The 20,377-nt window shown below is 40.9% G+C and overlaps 1 protein-coding gene across 1 annotated transcript in view; it reads right to left on the bottom strand.

Annotated features, from left to right (window-relative positions):
- The window catches only part of gpc5c (glypican 5c), a 213,226-nt gene that overhangs the window by 173,879 nt on the left and 18,970 nt on the right, over window positions 1–20,377 (bottom strand). Inside the window, exon 2 of the mRNA XM_077515177.1 lies at window positions 11,397–11,597. Within this exon, the coding sequence (XP_077371303.1) occupies window positions 11,397–11,565 (169 nt within the window). The 5' untranslated portion in view covers window positions 11,566–11,597. The remainder of the gene's footprint in view (window positions 1–11,396; window positions 11,598–20,377) is intronic.

Raw genomic sequence — 20,377 nt, 5'->3', positions numbered from 1 at the left:
ACAACTAGAATCGCGACGCTTTGCTCACATGCCGTGTGCAATACGCCGTGTCACAGTAGCCGAGTCCAATACTGCTGAGGGGGCAGTTTTTTCAAGCAATTAAAAAAACGACACGCCGGCCACATCACTTTAATACGGTTACCCGCAGATCAAGAAGAGGGTTAAGGTTTCCTGACACTGTTATTTTGATATTTTACATGAGAACAAGAAAAACATTGTAAGAAAACAAGCAATTAAAGGGTTCTTCAGCCTCAGGAAACTGCTCGCCTTTGAACTTGTCGGATCCAGTAAGCGTACAGGATGCGTTTGCTTTTCCGGGTGGGCGGGGCTCGAAGGGTGGACCGTGCCAAACGCAAACACACCTCAAAGGAGTCTTTGCAGCATACCTGCGTTTTTTGGACGCCGTGAAAAGCGGCGGGGTTTTTGCCACGAGAGACCCGTCAGGGTCTGGCGCATGGTACAAAGCCGAAGGGGGTCACGCGGAGAGCGCTAAGCGGGCAAAGCAGGAGGTTGACGTGCTGATAGATACGGACACGGTTAAGCGGCACGAGTTCAGAGGTTTTGGAATCCTGGCAAAGAATCCAGTTCAACTCTTAACAAGCAAACGCCAGTTTTTGAAGACGTAGTTTTTATAGACATTCTAAAGGAAGACGGACGTACATTTATACCGTCTATTTAGCCAACAATCAAAAGATACACGCGATTACCATAGACTGAAATCCAATCAGGGATGTCAACGAGAGACGGACTCAGACACGGTAATCAGCTTCGGACTGGCGCAACGCCGGTGCGACAGACAAAGAACCTCTGAGGCGATTGCGACGTTTACATCTTGAGCTCACGTCTTTTGTCAGGATTCTCATTTACAAGGCGAGCTCTGCTGGGAATGTTGAATTTGAGCGAAGGAGCAACTTGGGAAAACACAGATGCGCAACAACTTTTGTCTACGTGGAGGCGGACGTGCGTGTCCTCCATGTGTTTGCTCTCTCAGCAAGAAAGGCCAAGTTAAAAGGGGGATCCAAATACAGAATCTACAGCCAATCAAAGGCCATGTCGAGCTTAGAGGGCTTGCCAAAACTTTTGATGGTCTAACTGGTGAAGGATGTGGCGACATGTGATAACACAGCGTTCCCATCCCCGTGCTGTTAACACGTGACCCGATTGCTTTGCGTTTAGGGCGCGCGGCACATTTCGCTTCACCTCGCTGTCAATTTACAGACGACAGCGAGAGAAAAGAATAAAAATACATGTTTTCGCATAATCCGATAAGCCGTGCTCCAAGAGGGTGTTTTAAAGGAGCTATAAAATACGTTGCCGGTGTCTGAGGATGTTACCCAAGAAGCCAACTTGAGCGTTGAACTGCTGCTGAGCGTTTGCCTTCCAAGAGGCTTTATGACCTAATCTCACTATGTGGCGCTTGGCTGCGTATCACGGCACAGTGTAACTTCGAAATCTCAGCAGAAACAGTTCACGTCAGTTATCATCTTAGGCCTGATCCTCAGTTTGATTGCGAAACGAATTTGAAAAGCAAACATTGATTAGTTTGCGTCAAACTTTTGGCTTGTTAAGAAAAGATCGTTCATCTGAAAATGTATATGACCATAAAACTATAGAATGTACCTCAGCATGATTCAAAATCTAGAGTAAAGCACTCTTGTTTCATTGCAGACTTATTAATGAAAAAGTGGCCGGTCAGTTGACAATAGCGCTGTCACTGATTATTTTTAGAATTGATTATTCTATCAATTATTCAATTAATCGATTCATCAAATAATTGGATACATTTTTATTTTGCATTAAAGTATTTTACAAAAGCATTTTTTCCCTGATTACTGTTTATTGACCAGTGATATTTGTATAGTGATTAAAAAAGGGGGATTGATGTACTTGTCAACTTTTTTCAAATTGATTATGTTGCCAGTTCGGTCATTGCTCATGTTTTATTTTTAATGAAAACAGAAGATAATCAGTCTTCTTCCATGAATACTACAGAAATCAGTAATTAAGTACTGTTGAGTTGCTGAAATCAGATCATTTCAACAATTTTCAATTAAAAAAAAAATTGCTCCGAACGATTACTCGATTAAAAATCCGCACTTGTCATTTGGTTACCATTTAACTAATTTGCTCCCAATAACGTGTAAATACGTTTTTTTTAATGTTCTAAGTGTCCCAAAGACGGATTTATACGTTTTTTTTTTTGTTTTTTTTTTATGCTAGAGCATACAGAAGGCTTTGATTCAGCCTCTCAACTGCAAAGAACGCTCCCGGCTGTTTTACTGGATTTTGACAGATTTTTCAAGGCCCACAGTGTTCAATTGCTATAAAAATATGGAATCTATCAAAAGAAAGATTAAAGTCTCTTCTTTTATCAGGGAAAAAAAAGTATGTTTCTATCCGTTTCCGTTTTGCAGAAATTAGCATTAGAAGAGAGCTAAGTTTCATCAGTTTTCACAAATCTATTTAAAATTGTAAGTACTTGAGCTTTTTTTTCTAGATGGCTCTGGTTGATCTCCTTTGCTCTGCTGCCACCTGCTGGCCGTTTGTGTAATAACTACCATTTCTGCAACCGTTCTTTGCAGTTGAGAGGTTGCATCAAAGCCTTCTGTATGCTCTAGCATAAAAAAACAAAAAGTATAAATACGTCTTTGGGACACTTAGAACATTTAAAAAAAAAACGTATTTCCACGTTATTGGGAGCAAATGAGTTAAGTAGTTGGTAGCTATTGTAAACATGTCTTGTAAACCACCCATCCAGCATTCTGCCACAAAATTACAACACATAAAAGCATTCGGATGTAACAGAACATAAGAACAACAGCTTTTAATAATCCAGAAGACAAAACTCTATTTCACGATTTAACAAATTTTCAACGATTCGATTTTTTAAAATGACGATGTATCGAACTACCATAATTCGATTTATTGCCCAGCCCTACTACCTCCTGTGTGCTAGGACGGCGACGTCAGAGTCCAACAGCGAAGTAACGACAAAGGTGTTGATACGATCCCTAGATGGGCTTTATTGACTGATTGCTCAGTTTAATGTAATACTCATTAGCCGGCAAAACATTCCCAAATATGCCAAACATTTCCGGGTATTGCAGCAGAGCTGGATTGCCTTTTGTAGGATGTACAGCTTAGCATTAGCATTAGCATTAGTGGACAAGACGGGCTTGTAGTGCTGCCAATGCATCCCTTCCGCAAAAGAAGCTACTAGTGATCTGACACAAAATGTCACCCTGCTGCATTGTGGGTAATTTGTTGATTTAAACATTCGATGAGTAAACACAACACAAAATGCAACCCTCAAAGTTTTTTTTTTCTTTTTATTTTATTTTTTTTTCAGCATGACCATTTCCAGTTAGCAGCGTCTGATGTTCCCCGTTTGCCACACTCGTCTTGGCACAATTCATGAAAAATCTGTTCACCGCACATGAATGAAACGCGGCTCTGTATCCCGACACAAACGTCACACTGTGAAGCGGGGCTGAAGTTTTGCCACTTCAAATTTCGAGCGTTGCTTTTGTTGGCATTTGATCTGTAAAAGTGGACGCGGCGTAGCGCAACTCTGTGCACACAAACACACGCAGCAAATCTCCCGCTCAAACATCCCCGCCGCTGGTAACCACTTTGAAGGCGTGATCGCGCCTGACCCAAAACAACCTACTCGAAAGGCGAGTGTAAATAAAAAGCAAAACAAGAAGCCCAAAATGTACTCGTGAAAAAAGTAGAGCGCTGTTTGATCAGCTGGAACTCGGGAGGTGATAACAGAAACCTTAGAAGCTTAAAAACAGAAGAAAAATTGTTAGGTTTCTTTTGAGATATCACAATGAGGGTCAAAGCGGGTCATTGGTTCGCTAGTGGTTCACATACACGCCCCTACAAAAGTGTTGGAACAGTGATGCGTGTTACTTTATTGTGGTTGTAGACCAGAGTTGTCAAACACAAGGTGCACGGGCCCAGAATTGACCCGGAGGGGGTCCAATCTGGCCCGTAAGGACAGAACACAAAGGGGCATATTCAATAAAGGTTTGCGTCGCCTTTGCACGGCGCTAACCGGTAAAAATGGAGCAATCTGGGAGCGCCTAATTCACTAAACACGCGCAGATGGGGAAATCCGTCACTTAGTGAAGTGTGTTGCCAACCAGATTGCGCCACGGTGCGCTGGTGTTATTTGCGCGTATGTACCGTATTTTCCGCACTATAAGGCGCACCTAGAAGCCTTCAATCTTTTCAAAAGCTGACCATGCGCCTTATAATCCAGTGCACCTTATATATGGATCAATATTGAGCCGCAACAGGTCTCGCTGTCAAGATGCTATCGGTGACCCTGCATGATCGAGAAACGCATGCGCAGAAGATCCCGCCATCTTGAATCGCTAGCTAATACTAATACTTTACCTCAGAGAAAATAATAAAACAGCTGTTTATTCATTTTGGGAGTGAATGGAGTTGTCAGAAAGCTGGTTTGTAATCTATTAATAAAGTTGGACTGACCTATCTGACTGTTTTGTTGACATACCCTTTAGCGCAGCACCATCTAATGGATGCATAACGTAACACCAGCCTCTACTGTAGCGCCTTATATATAGAAAAAAAGTTTTAAAATATGTCATTCATTGAAGGTGCGCCTTATAATGCGGTGCGGTAAATTAGGTAATTTGCATACATTTGACGCAAAATATGCCCACCCCAATGCAAATGAGACTCATTGATATGCAGCGTCTAATTCACTAAGCCAGCACAAGTCGCCACATGGAGTTTGCATGATGCAAATAACGTTTTTGGAAAGCATGCATGAACCTGCCGCAACCTCGATCCCGGGATCATGACAGCATACTAATACATACTAATCCGACCCTAACTAATAAAAAGAAAATCAGTTGGAGACTCAAAACAGTGAGAAAGTCAAAAATCAAACAGAGCCAAACATTTTGGAACGTCCTCGAAAATCAATAAAGCGCTGGTGTGAAAGTAACAGAAGCCGAACGGGTAGATGAAGGAAAAGTGATGGCAGAAATATTGTGAGAGCTGAAAAGAAAGAACCTTCACAACTATGAGTGAAATCAGCAACAAGCTCCAGAAGGCGGTGAAGGACGGCCAGGCTGGAATATGTCTCAAATGCGTCTCTAGCATTCAAGGAGAAAGTTTTATGGACTAATCGCATGAAGATTAGCAAAATGGCAACAAGCAGCGAAGTTTAGAAAGAGAAAGAATCTGCGCGTGATTCCATCCAAACAGATCTGCAACACTCAGTGGAGATCATGTCATGGCTTGGCTTAGCGCAACGTTTTGTGGGATGGGCCCATTAATCTTCATTTCTGACCGACATGATGGCAGCAAAACTGGTGGAGATCCTTCATCAGCAAGATAATGACCCCAAACACACATCAGGGAAGAACCTTTTCGAATGGTCAAGTCATTCGCCAGATTTCAACTCCTACAGCACGCATGTACCTTCTATTGAGGAGACTGAAATGAGTAACAATTTTTATTCATGGTTCCTACGCGCAAAATTCAATACTTTTTAAGACTTGTTAATTCCATCTGAAATTAAATTCAAGACGAACGTTCCAAAGTTGCTACCATGCATAATGAATTTAAAAAGCCCAACTAAAAATGCATCATTGTTCGTTTCACTGTCAGTTAAATTACTATTATTTTTAAGAATGTTCATATAAAAATGTCAGATTTGAGACTATTTATGATCATAAGAATCCTATTAATCATTTTTTGAGACGTTTGAAAGACTGATTCAAGACATTCTAAGACCAATTAAGGTATTTTGTGCACAAATGAGATTTTAACCATTTATTCACATCGAGAGGCGTGGAACAAACTTGACTAGAGGAGAAACAACAAGAGCTGCACAGAGGAACAGAGGTAATAATCCGATAAAAACACACATTTCCCAGACAGCTTTATATAGACAGAGAATCGATCTGATTGGTTGTGGCTAGACATGTGGGTAACAGGACTGGACGCGCGTCTAAAGGTGGGTTAAGCTTTTTGAAAATAAATTTCATTCTACAATCTTTTAGTAATATCAAAAGGCTACTTTTTATTTCATTACTTTGCTTCTGAGTGTCTTTAAATGTTTTTGTCGCAAATGTGCTTAAATGTCTTACATTTTAATAAGGTGTTTTTGGTTTCTTTGCCCTGCGAACTTGACAAGAAACAACGAGACCTGCACAGAGGAACAGAGGTAATAATCCGAAAAAAAAAAAAAACATTTCTCAGACAGCTTTATATAGACAGTAAATCGATCTGATTGGTTGTGGCTAGACATGTGGGTAACAGGACTGACATGGAATTATCTGATTGGCTGTTGACCAGATGAAGAGATTAAAGATTCTTCACATCCCATAGCTCCTGACATCACATAGCGTATTACCAGTTGAAAATAGATGCTGCTTACATCAGTTCAAAACAGACACTTGACCTCACATGACCCAAACATGACCCTAGTCACGACAGTAAGCATAACCCTTGCATGACTCAAACATAACCCTGGCATGACCCAGTCATGGCAGTTACAAGATTAAAAAAAAAAAAAAAAAAAAATGCCAGCAGAAAAAAACGCGCGTCTGAAGGTGGGTTAAGCATTTTGAAAATAAATTTCATTCTACAATCTTTTAGTAATATCAAAAGGCTACTTTTGATTTCATTACTTTGCTTCTGATTGTCTTTAAATGTTTTTGTCGCAAATGTGTTGAAGTGTCTTAAATTTGAATAAGGTGTTTTTGGTTTCTTTGCCCTGCGAACGACTTTAGTTGTTGTTAGTCTTGTGTATATGTGCTATATAAATAAAGTTGCCTTGCCGTGTTTTTTTACATTCATGAATTCAATGCATTGTGGGAAGCCTGTTATAAGTTTTAATAGCGAACGAGATAAAAAGGTCCAGAAAATGAACGACTTGGTCAGTTAAACTTTAGACCACAGCCATTTTGCAAGCATAATCCTTTGGCCAGTATATGATTCCTGTAATTTTTTTAAAGGAGACATTAAGAAGAAATAAGACAAACATGTTGTCTTCATCCAAACGTAATTTTTTGCTTCCTCACGCGACAAACCTCAACCTTGCAATTCAGTATTTGCTTCAGTTCAAATTCACGCGGAATGCTGTGAAGCAGCTGCAGCGACGGAGACTGTCACACTGCCATTTAACTTATACAAATGTGTTACAAATGCATCGCGCGCTGCTTTCGCTTGTCATGCTAAGCCTCCGCCCTGACCGCCGGCATTCTCCAAAAGACCAAGGTCCTTCCGTCTGCTGTCTGCGAACGCGCAACTACTGCTTGTAAATGCGACGCTCGTCCCCTTGTCGCTAGTAGCGACCACAAACAGCCTCGCAAACAAATATCAGATGGTCTGGGTGCGCTTTCCGCTCGGCTATCCGTTGCTCCGCTCCAATGTCGAGCCCTCATACCCAGAAAGGGTGGGATGTTTAGCCCGCTTCGCTTCAAGATGGCATCTGCACGTTGAAAGGGCAAAACTGCCGAGCCGTCGACAGTCGTGCAAAGCTGCTAGCTACGGACCCACGTGGACGGAACACGTGCTAAGAGGTCCGACGTCGCAGCGAAACCCCCTGAGAAACTCAGCATAGTTGAACCAAAGCCTGAATCCTCTCAAATTGTGTTTTACCTCCAAAATGTGTTTGGAATTGATGGTTATCCTCATAAAACAACCGTTCCCTTTGGGTGAAAGAGGAAAAACACATACCACAGTGTGAGGAGACATTCATACGTAATCTGACAAAAGAACGTCAGATGCCAAAAAAAGACGCCAAAGCGACGGACGTTTATTTAAGATGCCCAATCAGAATGTTACAAATTTTCTAGATGTAACGATCTTTGACAAACTGCATATTATGGATGTAACGATATCCAAACATCACGATATGATATCATCACGATATGAAGGTCACGATACGATAATTATCACGATATTTTGGGGGGGTTGGCGATATTTAAAAAAGATCACAATATTGTAAAAAAAATAAGAGCTCATACTAAAAAAAAAAAGCACAATATTGTGCTTTTGTACATAACAGCAATGCATATAAACCACCTTACAATCTCTAATAACAATATTGAGGCACTTACTTGCTAATGCAAGCACACATTGATCGATTCACAAGCAAATTAAGTTCCCCTTCATCTGACAATTAGCATAGATTTTAAATATAGAAGGCCATAACATAGCTAATGAAAATTAAATTGCACTAATAAACTATCCACTAGAGGGTGCTAGAACTGCACAAATGGAAATCAACCTGACTTTTTTTTAAAGTTTACGAGGTCATGTGACCACGGTGCAGAAGTTGCCAGAGGACGAGGGAAAAAAAATGTTTGTTTGCTGCTCGAGCTACACACAACACAGATGGATTTAAAGGGGAAGCCAGAAAAAAACAAATCTTGACAACAATATGTTCTATGCAGCACCACTTATCTAAATATGGTATTTTGGTTGAGATTGCATCAAGCAGCAAAATCCATCTTTTTTTTTTTTATCAATATCAGACGGCGGCTATCACTTGCTAGTGAAAATGACATCACAGTCTCAGGTAACAACCAATCACAGCTCAGCTTCAGAAAACAGGTGAGCTGCGATTGGTCATCGCCTGAGCCCTGAGTAATGCTGCATTCGAGGGTTGTCGGAAGTCGGGCTTTTCCGAGTTCAAACCAGGAAGTGCGTACGGGAACTCCACTTGCGAAGTCGGAGCCCGACTTCACCGACTGACTACAAGTGAAGTCACTCTACAATGGTTTCGCCTTTGGAAACAGACCGTGAATAGTAACGCAATTTAATTGAGTATAAAACTAAATAGCTTTCTTCATTCATATATATTCAACATAATTCCACGTAACGCAACATACGCGACAGTACGCCGTCATCTCCCTGCATGAAATTATACGGTGAACTACTGAACTGTATGGAATCATGGGATGCTTATGAAATAACATTAAAATAATAAACGAAGCAAAATTTCAAGAAGTTTGATGGAAGTCAAAATGAGTTTTAAGAACCAAAATAAAAAACAATGTCCCACTCTCCGCCATTTTGGTTGTTTACTTTCGCCTCGAACGCTTTCAGGTCGGAACTGGGAAAAAAATCAAGTCAGATATATCCGACCATCATCGAATATAGCACAACTATGATGTCATCTTCAGTCGACAGCAAGTGCCAAAATGGCCACCCCCTGAGATGGATACAAATGGGCGGATTTTGCTGCATAACTCCTATTCCACAAATGTAATATTAATCAGAATGTCATGTTTAGACTAGTGAGGTCACATATAACACATTATAATCAAGAAATATTTTTATGTTAACTTCACCCTTAAAACGGGACAAAACAACATCCTACTTAACTCATTCACTCCCAGCCATTTTCACAGAAGCAGTCCCGTTCGCTCCCGGCTGTTTTACTGGATTTTGACTGACTTTGCAAGGCCCACAGAATATGTGTTCAATTGCTATAAAAGCATGGAACCTACCAAAAGAAAGATTAAAGTCTCTTCTTTCATCAGGAAAAAAAAAAAGTATGTTTCTATCTGTTTCCATTTTGCAGCAATTAGCATTAGAAGAGAGCTAAGTTTAATCAGTTTTCACAAATCTATTCAAAATTGTAAGTAATTGAGCTTTTTTTCTACAGGGCCCTGGTTGATCTCCTTTGCTCTGTTTGTGTAATAACTACAATTTCTGCAACCGTTCTTTCCAGTTGAGAGGCTGCATCAAAGCCTTCTGTATGCTCTAGCATAAAAAACAACAACAACAAAACGTATAAATACGTCTTTGGGACACTTAGAACATTTAAAAAAACGTATTTATACGTTATTGGGAGTAAATGAGTTAATGTTCTTCTGTTTGTGATTACATGACTGTTATTCTGCCCCTGGTGGGTGGCCAAAGCAGGCACACCAAATCTTTACACTATTTAATTCTATTATTCCTCTGTTTGTAGACAGCACAATATTAAAGGGTGTTGATTTTCCCTTATTAAAAAGCACAAATATGTTTTGTTTTGTTTGTTTTTATTGTTTTTGCAATGGCATTTCCATTGTTTTGAATGTGGAAAGATGATTTGAGGTCACTGGAGACAATCCCATCTGACTTGGGGTGAAAGGCAGAATGCACGCCAGCACGATCCAGTCCCACCAGAGTCAGTTGCAGTTGCAGGACACATACAGAGTCCAACCAACAAGAATTCACACCCGCGTTCACACTATCACTGAGTGGGAACTGAAACCGCGCTGCCTGCACGCAAATCAAGGGGAATGGAACGCTACTTTCTATAAATTAAAACAACAACAAAAAGTCACTTTACATTGGTGAAAATGTGTCGACTTATTTTATTTTATTTTTTTTAAATCTCAAATTAGAAATGGATTTCAGTGTTACAAGAGATCACACTATTTTTTTAACAAAATATTAAGTTGCATGTTGCAGCATGCATTTTTTTTTCCTTTTCATTTTAAATTTTTTTTTTTTTGGTATAATATAAAAGTATTTTATTTTAAAATGTAAATACATCTGAATGTTACAATATTTCACTATATTAAAAAAAAAAGTATTTTTATTTTATTTATTTATTATCTATTTTTTTTTATTATTAAAATGTTTAGCTTTCCCACTTTAAGGAAACTGTTGCAAATGAGATTGTTTTTAAATCCTTTTTTTTTTTTTTCTGGCTAAATGAAGGTTAAATGAATAACATTTTTTATTTATTTATCAAGTATTTAATTGAATGTAAAATAAATGAAAAAGTGGCACATTTTATTTTTACATTTAAATTGTAAATCAGTCATATTTTACAAGATGACACATTTTTTTTTAAGTTGAATGTTACATCACCAGATTTAATCAAACGTTTTTTGTTTTGTTTTAAATCACATATTAAAATTTCCTTTCTATGGATGTCTGGATAGATAGATAGATAGAATTAAGTGGTTTGTTTTTTTGTTTTTTTTAGTAAATTTTGTAACCTATTTTTATTTATTTATTTTTTTCCTCTGAATGTTAACTACTGTTTCTTGATGCTTATGTGTTGTCTTTCCTCGTGTAAAGCACATTGAGTTGCCTTGTGTATGAAATGTGCTATACAAATAAACTTGCCTTGCCTTGCCTTGCCTAGAAAAACAGCTAGCTTAGTTGTTGATGAGCATTTTATATATTTTGTAGCATGGTTCATAACAAGTTTTTTTTGTTTTTTTGTTTTTTAAAGTTATCAATACTTTCAATTACTTTATACAAAATCCAAGCTGTCACTTGTGTTTAGTTGCTTTCCAAAAAAGGTCAACTATATTGATTAGCTAACTGATCGCTTTGTTGATGAGTCATGCCACATGCGCATAAGGACCGGGGGGGGGGGGATATCGGCGGCGTCTCACCTGTGCCAGGTGCCTCGGGGACTCGGTGCAGGGGGCCGACCTGCCTCATCTGGAAGGCGGCCCTCACCTCATGGCAGCTGTACGCGCCCACCTCGAGCGCGCTCGCCGCCAATAAGAGCGCCAGCAAAATCCCAAAAACTCCGCGTGGGCATATTCCTGCGCGGGACATTGCCGCATGTCACACCGGACCGGCAGAGCCTGCTGGAGAGATGGACGGACGGAAGGAAGGAAGGATGGAAGGATGGAGCCCCGCGGGGAGAGCGTGCGCGCACGCGCGTTGGTGTGTGTGTGTGTGTGTGGGGGGGGGGGGGGGGGGTGTCCAAAAAAAAGAAGCGACGAGGAGTTTTTCAACATCTAATCCAGACTGTTTTGTTCACATTATGGTTCGGGAGAGGTGTGCTGTCTGCTCCGTGACACGAGAGGAGTGCCGGTGGGTGTGCGCGCGTCTGTCTGTCCACGCCGTGCGCGCACACGCCCCCCACCTCAAAACCAGCCCCACCCTCCTCCCCACTTGGCTGGAGCAACCCCTCATAAAACTCACTCAACCCTTTTGTGCGCGTATCATTCATGCACGTGACGTTGCGCCTTCCACAAATCACCGGCTTACGTCACCTGCAGGTTCTTGTTTATTTACATACATAAACACGTCGTCATAGATCACGTATGACATTCGTCATTCAGTATGCGGGATATGAGGTTTGTTTGCATCGAAGTGTGATGACTACTGAGTGGTATGACTGATACTTGCTCATGTCCATCAGGTTTCACAAGGCGGCAAGTCAGAATGTATTGAGTTTGCTGCCACCTGCTGGGGAAAACGGTTTAAGGCTTTTGAAAAATATTTACTAGTACGACTAATTTATGGTGGGGGTGATTTAACTCATTCAGTGCCGTTGACAGCTATACACGTCAAAGTAGGGCTGTGCAATTAATCGAAATTCAATTATAATTTCAATTATTACACTCCAAAATTACAAAAACAGCATAATCATAAACTAAAAAGTCTATTGTGTTGTTTAAATTTATACATTTGCACCTTTTTTAAATTTTAAAATAACTAATTTGATATTTTTTTTCATCCAAAAGGAACTTACATAAATATAGTGTTTCAAATAATTTTATTTGTCTTAATATTTTTTTAATTTGTTTTTTATGTTTAAAAATTTTCTTGTTTTGTACCAATACATATATATATATATATAAATATATATAAATATATATATATATATATATATATATATACATATATATATATAAATATATATATATATATATATATATATATATATATATATATATATATATATATATATATATATATATATATATATATATATATATATTAAGGGTGTCACGATTTCGATTTTTTATCGAAATCGATCGAAATTACGTCACGATTTCGAGCATCGAAATAGAAGAGAGGACACACGATTCGATGCCCCCCCCCCGCGCCCGCCGCCACCGCCACCTCCCAGGAAAGCAAATGAGACGCAGCCATTCAGCTACTAGCTAACGGCACTTGTTAGCTGACTTCTCCTGCAGTCATGATGGCAAGCGCGGACAGACACAGCAATGGTGCTTCAAGCCGGTCCCGCTTCTCTCGTCACCAGTTTGGAAACATTTTGCGTTCCCGGTGAGTTATGTCGACAACGTTCACGTTGTCGATAAAAAGACCACAGTTGCAAGATATGCTATGTGCGCGTACTGTACTCGGCCACGGTGTTACGCCCGGCTCGTCAAGGGGAAGGGAAGTAACACAATAACAGAAAATATAGAGTAGATAAACACGGGTCGACTTTAACATCTGAGTAGTTTTAATTGAAATTTCAGGCAGGGGTTTGACAAGGGAGTGAAAGTGGAAGGTGAACAAATAATAACCGCATTTGACAGAACTGACAGAACGGAGGAGAAACAATAACTAATAGGGGTATAATACACGGATACACAATAGCGTCGCGCTGGCACAGTCGTCCAATCGGAGTGTCGCGCTGGCACAGTCGTCCAATCGGAGTGTCGCGCTGGCACAGTCGTCCAATCGGAGTGTCGCGCTGGCACAGTCCTCCAATCAGAGTGTCGCGCTGGCGCATTCAAACTGAATGGCCCGAGCCGCCAGCCGTAACAACGGGAAACACGACAAACATGACGGGACATTTACGCAGGCATCACAAAGATTTAGATTTATCAAATTCAACTAGAAGTGGGAAAACAACGGTCCAACCAACTATTTCATCCTCATTTACAGTGAAACTTCCACACACTTCAGCTCGCGCGAAACGCCAGATCCATAGGTCTATTTATAGCAGCAAACCTGCAGCCTTGGAAAACGCTGGATTCAAACATTTAATTAGTGTACTTGAACCACGCTACAGTATGCCCAGCAACTGTAAATGTTGGGATATAGTTTGTTCAGGCTGTATTTGTTCCATGACTTTGGATACAATATATTTTTTGTTGTTGTTGCACATTGCACATTATTTTAAGAGGAACGCACAGCACACTGTTGTAACCAAAAACAGTCAATAGATGGCAGGCACCCACTGTGACTTTTTGTTTTTGTTTTTTTATTTTTTATTTTACACTTCAGTAAGAACAAGACGGTTAACTTTATATTGTAAATAAATTCTTTGAATTTGATCATTCCTGCCTAATGTCAATTATCATATATTACATAAATTTACACAAAAATAATATGGAAATTGCATCACCTATATGTAGCCGATCTTTTGAAATAAGATTTACTGTACAATGAATAGAACCAATGATCATAGACTAGCCTTAGCCTACAGAAGCATATGCCTCTGTGTTATAAAGTGGGGGAGCGGAGAAAAAAAAAAAAAAAAAAAATCGAAAAAAAAATCGAATCGTGACCCCAAAATCGAAATTTAAATCGAATCGTGGAGTTGGCGAATCGTGACACCCCTAATATATATATATATTGCCCTACTGCACAGTGCATATGCTGCACTCCAACTTTCACGTTTTTGCCAACATAAATAAATATATATTATCATAAATGATGTTTGGTCCAAAACTTAATTATAGTGTTTCTATTTTTTTTCCAAATTTGGTCCTAATATTTTTAAACGCTTACATATTTTCTCGTTTTGTGCCAAAACATAAATAACCGTTTGAATAATCGTGATTTCAACTTTTGCCAAAAATAATCCTGATTATTATTTTTCCCATAATCTACGTCAAAGATCCATTTTTACTAGGCTGGCAGTGAATGAGTTAATCGCCACAGTATGTCCGGTTAGAAAAAGTTGTCCAGGTGATCATAGTTATTATAAAAAAAAAAAAAAAAAAAAAAAAAAAAAAAATTCCAGGTCCAGGGTGAGCATAGATTAAAAAAAAAAGAAAAAAAAAAAAGAAAGAAAAAAAAAAGAAAAAGAGTAGGACTAATTAATTTGCTTGTCTGCGTGTGTGGTCTGTAGTCCATCCATCCATCCATTTTCTTGACCGCTTTTTCCTCACAAGGGTCGCGGGGGGTGCTGGAGCCTATCTCAGCTGGCTCTGGGCAGTAGGCGGGGGACACCCTGGACTGGTTGCCAGCCAATAGCAGGGCGCACAGAGACGAACAACCATCCACACTCACAAGCATACCTAGGGACAATTGGGAACGCCCAATTAACCTGCCATGCGTGTCTTTGGAATGTGGGAGGAGACTGCGCTGCTGCCCGGTGCCGGTTTCCGGGGGGGGGGTGGGGGGTTCTCGCGGGGGGCCGGGTTCGCGGGGGGGGGGTGGCGGCCGTCGGGGGGGGGCGGCTTGTTTGGGGGGGGGTGGAGGTATGGGTGGGTGGGGGGTTGGGTACTGGGGGTCGGGGTGTGTTCGGGGGTTTGGGGGTCGGGGGTGGTGGGGCCTGGGTCGTGGTGGATGGCGGGTTTGGGTGGGGTGCGGGGGGGTCGTGGGGGGATGGGGGCTGGGGACCGGTGGGGCGCTGTGGGGGCCCGCTGGGCCTCGTTCTGCGGCCTTGGGCTCGGGGGTGTGGGCCGGGGCTGGGGCGGGGGTGTTCCGGGTGTCTGGGTCGGCTCGCCGACCGGTGTCCGCTCGGGTGGCTTGGGGGTGGCCTTGGTGCTGCCGCGGCCTGGGGATTCCGGGGGGGGGGGGGGGGGGCGGGAGGTGGGGGGGGGGGGGGGTGGGGGGGGGGGGTGCTCGCTTTGCTGGACCGCGGTTGACGGCTTCTTTCTTTGGTGGTGGTCCTTATGCATGCCAGATCCGTCGCACCAGCATCTACTGAAACTCAACAGAAGTACCCTCTCCCTCCCACAGCCCCTTGAATCAGTTGGTGCTGGTGTCTGTGGTTCTCACTTTGCTTTATCTATCCTTCCCTCCTTCCTCTCTTTAGTTTTTCCTCTGGTCACTTGAGATCTTAATTTATTAGAAGTATGAGGTTTCTGGGGTTGGCATAAGACTCCGGTTTTGTAACCACGCAGGAGGGGTCTTGTTGGTGCTGGACTTCACTTTGATGGATTGGATGTACTGGCTTCTATTGATCTCACTCTGCCTTATCGATCCTTCCCTCCTTCCTCTCTTTAGTTTTTCCTCTGGGCTCTTGAGATCTCGCTAAATTTGCTGGAATTTAGAGGCTTCCGGGGTTGGCGTAAGACTTTGATTTTGTAATCATGGGGAAGGCAGGAAGTGTTTGGTCGGTGCTGGATGTCACTTTGATTTACCTTTCTTTTCTCTTTATTTCTTTTTTTTTCTGACCTTTTCTCTGGTCTCCTGACCATTTAAATCTCACGACTCTGGCAAGATTCTGAAGTACCTGGTTAAGGCGAAGGGTAATGAGATATTTATAAGGTTTTAGGTGAATGAATGATTATAAATTTATACGTATTTGCACAGACCGGAGTACCCGGAGAAGACCCACGCGGGCACGGGGAGAACATGCAAACTCCACCCAGGAAGGCCGGAGCCTGGACTTGAACCCGAGTCATCATCAAACTATCAGCTAGCACTGCATAGACGCTATCTATGCAATGCTAACTAGTTAAGGTAATAAATTCTACATAAATCTTAAAATAGTACAGGTAACAAATGTCGATCTATAATCACAAATAACACTTAATATTGAGGCACTTACTTGCCAATGCACGCCCGCACGTTGTGAATTGAGTCAATTTGAGGAAAAACTTGATTTTTGTTACTTCCCTTTGCTGATAAGCGTGGGTCTTCTTAACGTTACAGTGGCCCTTAAATTCACTGCCTTTGACAAGTATACTTGTCAATTGTATTTTTTAGAGCGGAGCTAAATGGGGGCTAATCTGACTATGCGCCACAGTAAATATCAAACTTGGAAACAACTTTACTGATGCCCAACCACCGGTAGATGACATCATTGCCCCATTTTATAGGAAATAAACACAGTTTCAGAGTCCATGGGAGAAATGGCTGTATTTTGGCAAACCTACATTTTTCTACTGTCAATTATAAAAGAACGGGACGGGACAACATGTAGGGAGTCTATTCTATTATTTGGTAGATTCGGTTTATATATAATTATTGAATGTAATATCACATGGGTATTAAAAGTTTGGCTGGCAGTGAATGAGTTAAGTGTAAAAAAAACAAAAAACAACGAACATTAAAGTAAATAAAAACAACACAAAATCAAAACTCTAGAGCACCCCTAAATCTCAGGTGCTAAAATCGCCCTTGACAGCTAGAGCCACGTCACCAAAAATTGACATTTGAACAAGGGTGTGAAGACTTTTTATAGTCAACATGGATTAACAGTTTTTCCTAAAATTTAAATTCAGTCAGTGTTTAATAGATTTTCATCTCATTACATAATTTGTTGATTTATTGTAAATTAAACATTTTAACTGTTGAGTTGAAATGTCAATTTAATGTGTTGTTTTTCGCCTACAGCCAGTAGATGGCGACAAATTATTTTTTATTTTCTCCTGTTGCCCAGCTGCCTTTCCTGCTCAGTTAGTCGATCAAGGTTCTTTTCACAACATGAACATCATTTCAGTATGTGGTCAACTGAAAGTGTACAATGTTTTTATTTTGCATGAGAAGTCTGACATTGAATAGAAGTTTCATCAATTCCTACAACAAACACAAAATATAATAATGCAATAAAAAATAATGTTGGCATACTGTAATTCCATTAATCAGAAGCTATTCCATTTCGTATGCCTGGATAACGTGACATCTGTAATACTTATTTTTATAAACTAAATTTGAAAGTAGAAGTCAACCTTAAACATTTCTTAATATGTGATATGTGACCTCACTAGTCTAAACATGACATTCTGATGAATATTACAATATTAGTAGAATATGAGTTATGAAGCAAAATCAATGCATTCTTTATCCAACTCAGGGGGGCGGCCATTTTGGCACTTGCTGTTGACTGAAGATGACATCACAGTTGATCAGGGCTCAGGCAACGACCAATCACAGCTCACCTGTTTTCTGAAGCTGAGCTGCGATTGGTTGTTACCTGAGACCTGAGCAACTGTGATGTCATTTTCACGCTACAGCAACTGACAAAATGGCCACACCTTCTGATGTTGATAAAAAAACTGGTGGATTTCACTGCTTAACTCATATTCCACTAATGCAGTATTAATAATACCATATTTAGGCTAATGAGGCTGCATAGAAAATATTATTGTTGATGAAAAACAGCAGAAATTACAAGGGGTGTGCAAAAAAAAAAAAAATCTATTCTCGTAAGAATCGAGATTCTCATTTATTACGATTCAGAATCAATTTCAAATGTCTCAAAATTTATTTTATTTAAATTATTGACCGTCTTGCCCTTGTTTGTGTGTGCCTTTATTGGGAGCACTGTTCATGTTGTATACGATCTGGCCACTTAGGGGCAGTGTGGTTCCACGTGTTCTGATACACTGTTATGTTGTACTTGTCGCCACATTTAGATTGTAGAAGGAATCAAGTTTTTCCAATAAAAGTTTTTTTTCTCTCTCTCTTTTTGCGGAGTAGGAAGAGCATATGCCGGTGAGTAATGGTAAGACGCTTCTCTGTATACGTTCCTGAAACACTTTGTATGAATAGCCATTCTCTCGAGTGATAAAAGTGCTGCGAGTAGCGCGCTAATTAGCTTTAGCGAGTCAGACTGGAGGAGATCAGGACGATTCTTCGCACATCTATAAATCGAAGCAGAAATCATATTGCCAATCAAATCATTTTGAATTGAAAAATCGATTTTGAATCGAATCGCAGACCCAAAATTCAGAATCAAATCGAATCGTGCGACAGTCAAAGATTCCCCACCCCTGTAAATTACAGTCAGTTTTTTTTTTAGGTCTAATGTTCGGTTTCATGCTGCTTTTGAGCAAAATGTGATGTCAATGAACCCCAGTCAGTTTTTCTTCAGTCATCTTCTTGTTGTCTTATACTCCATCTCATGTCCTCATATTCCGTGTGACCTGACTTGAGCCCATCAGTTGTGGCTGTCTAAACTGGAGGTTTAAGGGGCTTACGTCGGGTTAAACCCTCAAGATTGGAGCCCTCCACCGATTGAGATTACGCTTTCCAGGTCTCCCATTTTCACCTCCGCATCTGCGGTCGGAGGCATGCCCTCGCTCGTCTCGATGTCCCCGGAGGGAGGAAGTGCTGATGATTTCGCGTCAAGAAGCGTGATTAACTTGAACATTAACTTACGCTGCCTGCGCAGATGGGGGATCAAGTACTCGAGGAAAAACGCTTGCTTGAGGGAGACCGCAGACATCAGATGTTCAATTGTGGAGCTTTTGAACGAGAAAGGTTATTAACTCATTTGCTCCCAAAGACGTATTTATACGTTTTTTTTGTTTTGTTTTGTTTTCTTCTATGCTAGAGCATGAAGAAGGCGTTGATGCATCCTCTGAACTGAAGAGAATGCTTGAAGCAATGGTAGTTATTACAAAAACGGCCAGTAGGTGGCAGCTGAGTATAAGAGATCAACCAGGGCCATGTTTTTCCCCACTGTTTCAAACAGATTTGTGAATAATGATTAAACTATATAAACTATAGCTGTGTTGGAGAAGGGAAACATGCAAAACCTGCAGGACTCCGGACCTCCAGGACCGAGTTTGCCCAGCTCGGATTCTAGATCATTTGAAATCGGTATGTTGGAGGAGGGAAACATCTAAAACGCCGGTGTCAAACTCCGTTCCTCGATGACCGGAATCCTACACGATTTAGATGTTTCCCCTCATCGAACACGCCTGATTCAAATAATCAGCTCATCAGCAATCTCTGCGGGAGCCTGATAATCTTTATCATTTGAATCAGGTGTATTGGATGGCGGAAACCTCTAAATCCTGCAGGATTCTGGCCATCGAGGACTGGAGTTTTACACCTGTGTTTTAGGTGTTTCCCTCCTCCAACACGCCTGCTTCAAATGATCAGCTCATCAGCAAGTTCCGCAGGAGCCTGACAGTGATTCTGATCAATTGAATCAGGTGTGTTGGAGGAGGGAAACATCTATAACAAGCTCAGCAGAAGCCTGATAACGATCATCATCATTTGAATCATGTGTGTTAAAGGTGGGAACCATCTAAAACAAGCAGGATAGAGGCCCTCAAGGCGCCAGAGTTTGACGCCTGCGATTTTAGATGATTCCCTCCTCCAACATTATCATGCAGTGTTTGCTGATGAGCCAATCATTTGACTCAGGTGTATCGGAGGAGGGAAACATACAGCAACGTAGACCAGAGTTGGTGACCCCAGCTCTAAACAATTGTAAATTATATTTTTTTTTAAATCCACACTTTCTCCTTCAATGCACAATGTGCTGTTCATTCTGCTGTGTGACGCTCAGCTCCTCTCACAGCTTCTCAGTACAGCAGGAATATTATTCATTCTTCTCAGAGGATAAAGAATATAGGCCTGCGAGAATTGTTATATGGTCCGGCGACATGTTTCCGCACCATCTGAGTTGACACATCCATTGCTCAAAGGTTAGCATAGATGCTAATTATTAGCCTGCGTTCTTCAGGAGTTGTTAGCATTGAGCTAGCAG

This window comes from Festucalex cinctus, chromosome 1, assembly GCF_051991245.1.
Source record: "Festucalex cinctus isolate MCC-2025b chromosome 1, RoL_Fcin_1.0, whole genome shotgun sequence".
Classification (NCBI taxonomy): Eukaryota; Metazoa; Chordata; class Actinopteri; order Syngnathiformes; family Syngnathidae; genus Festucalex; species Festucalex cinctus.
The sequence above is the reverse complement of the archived record's forward strand: the minus strand, read 5'-3'. Positions and strand labels throughout refer to the sequence as shown.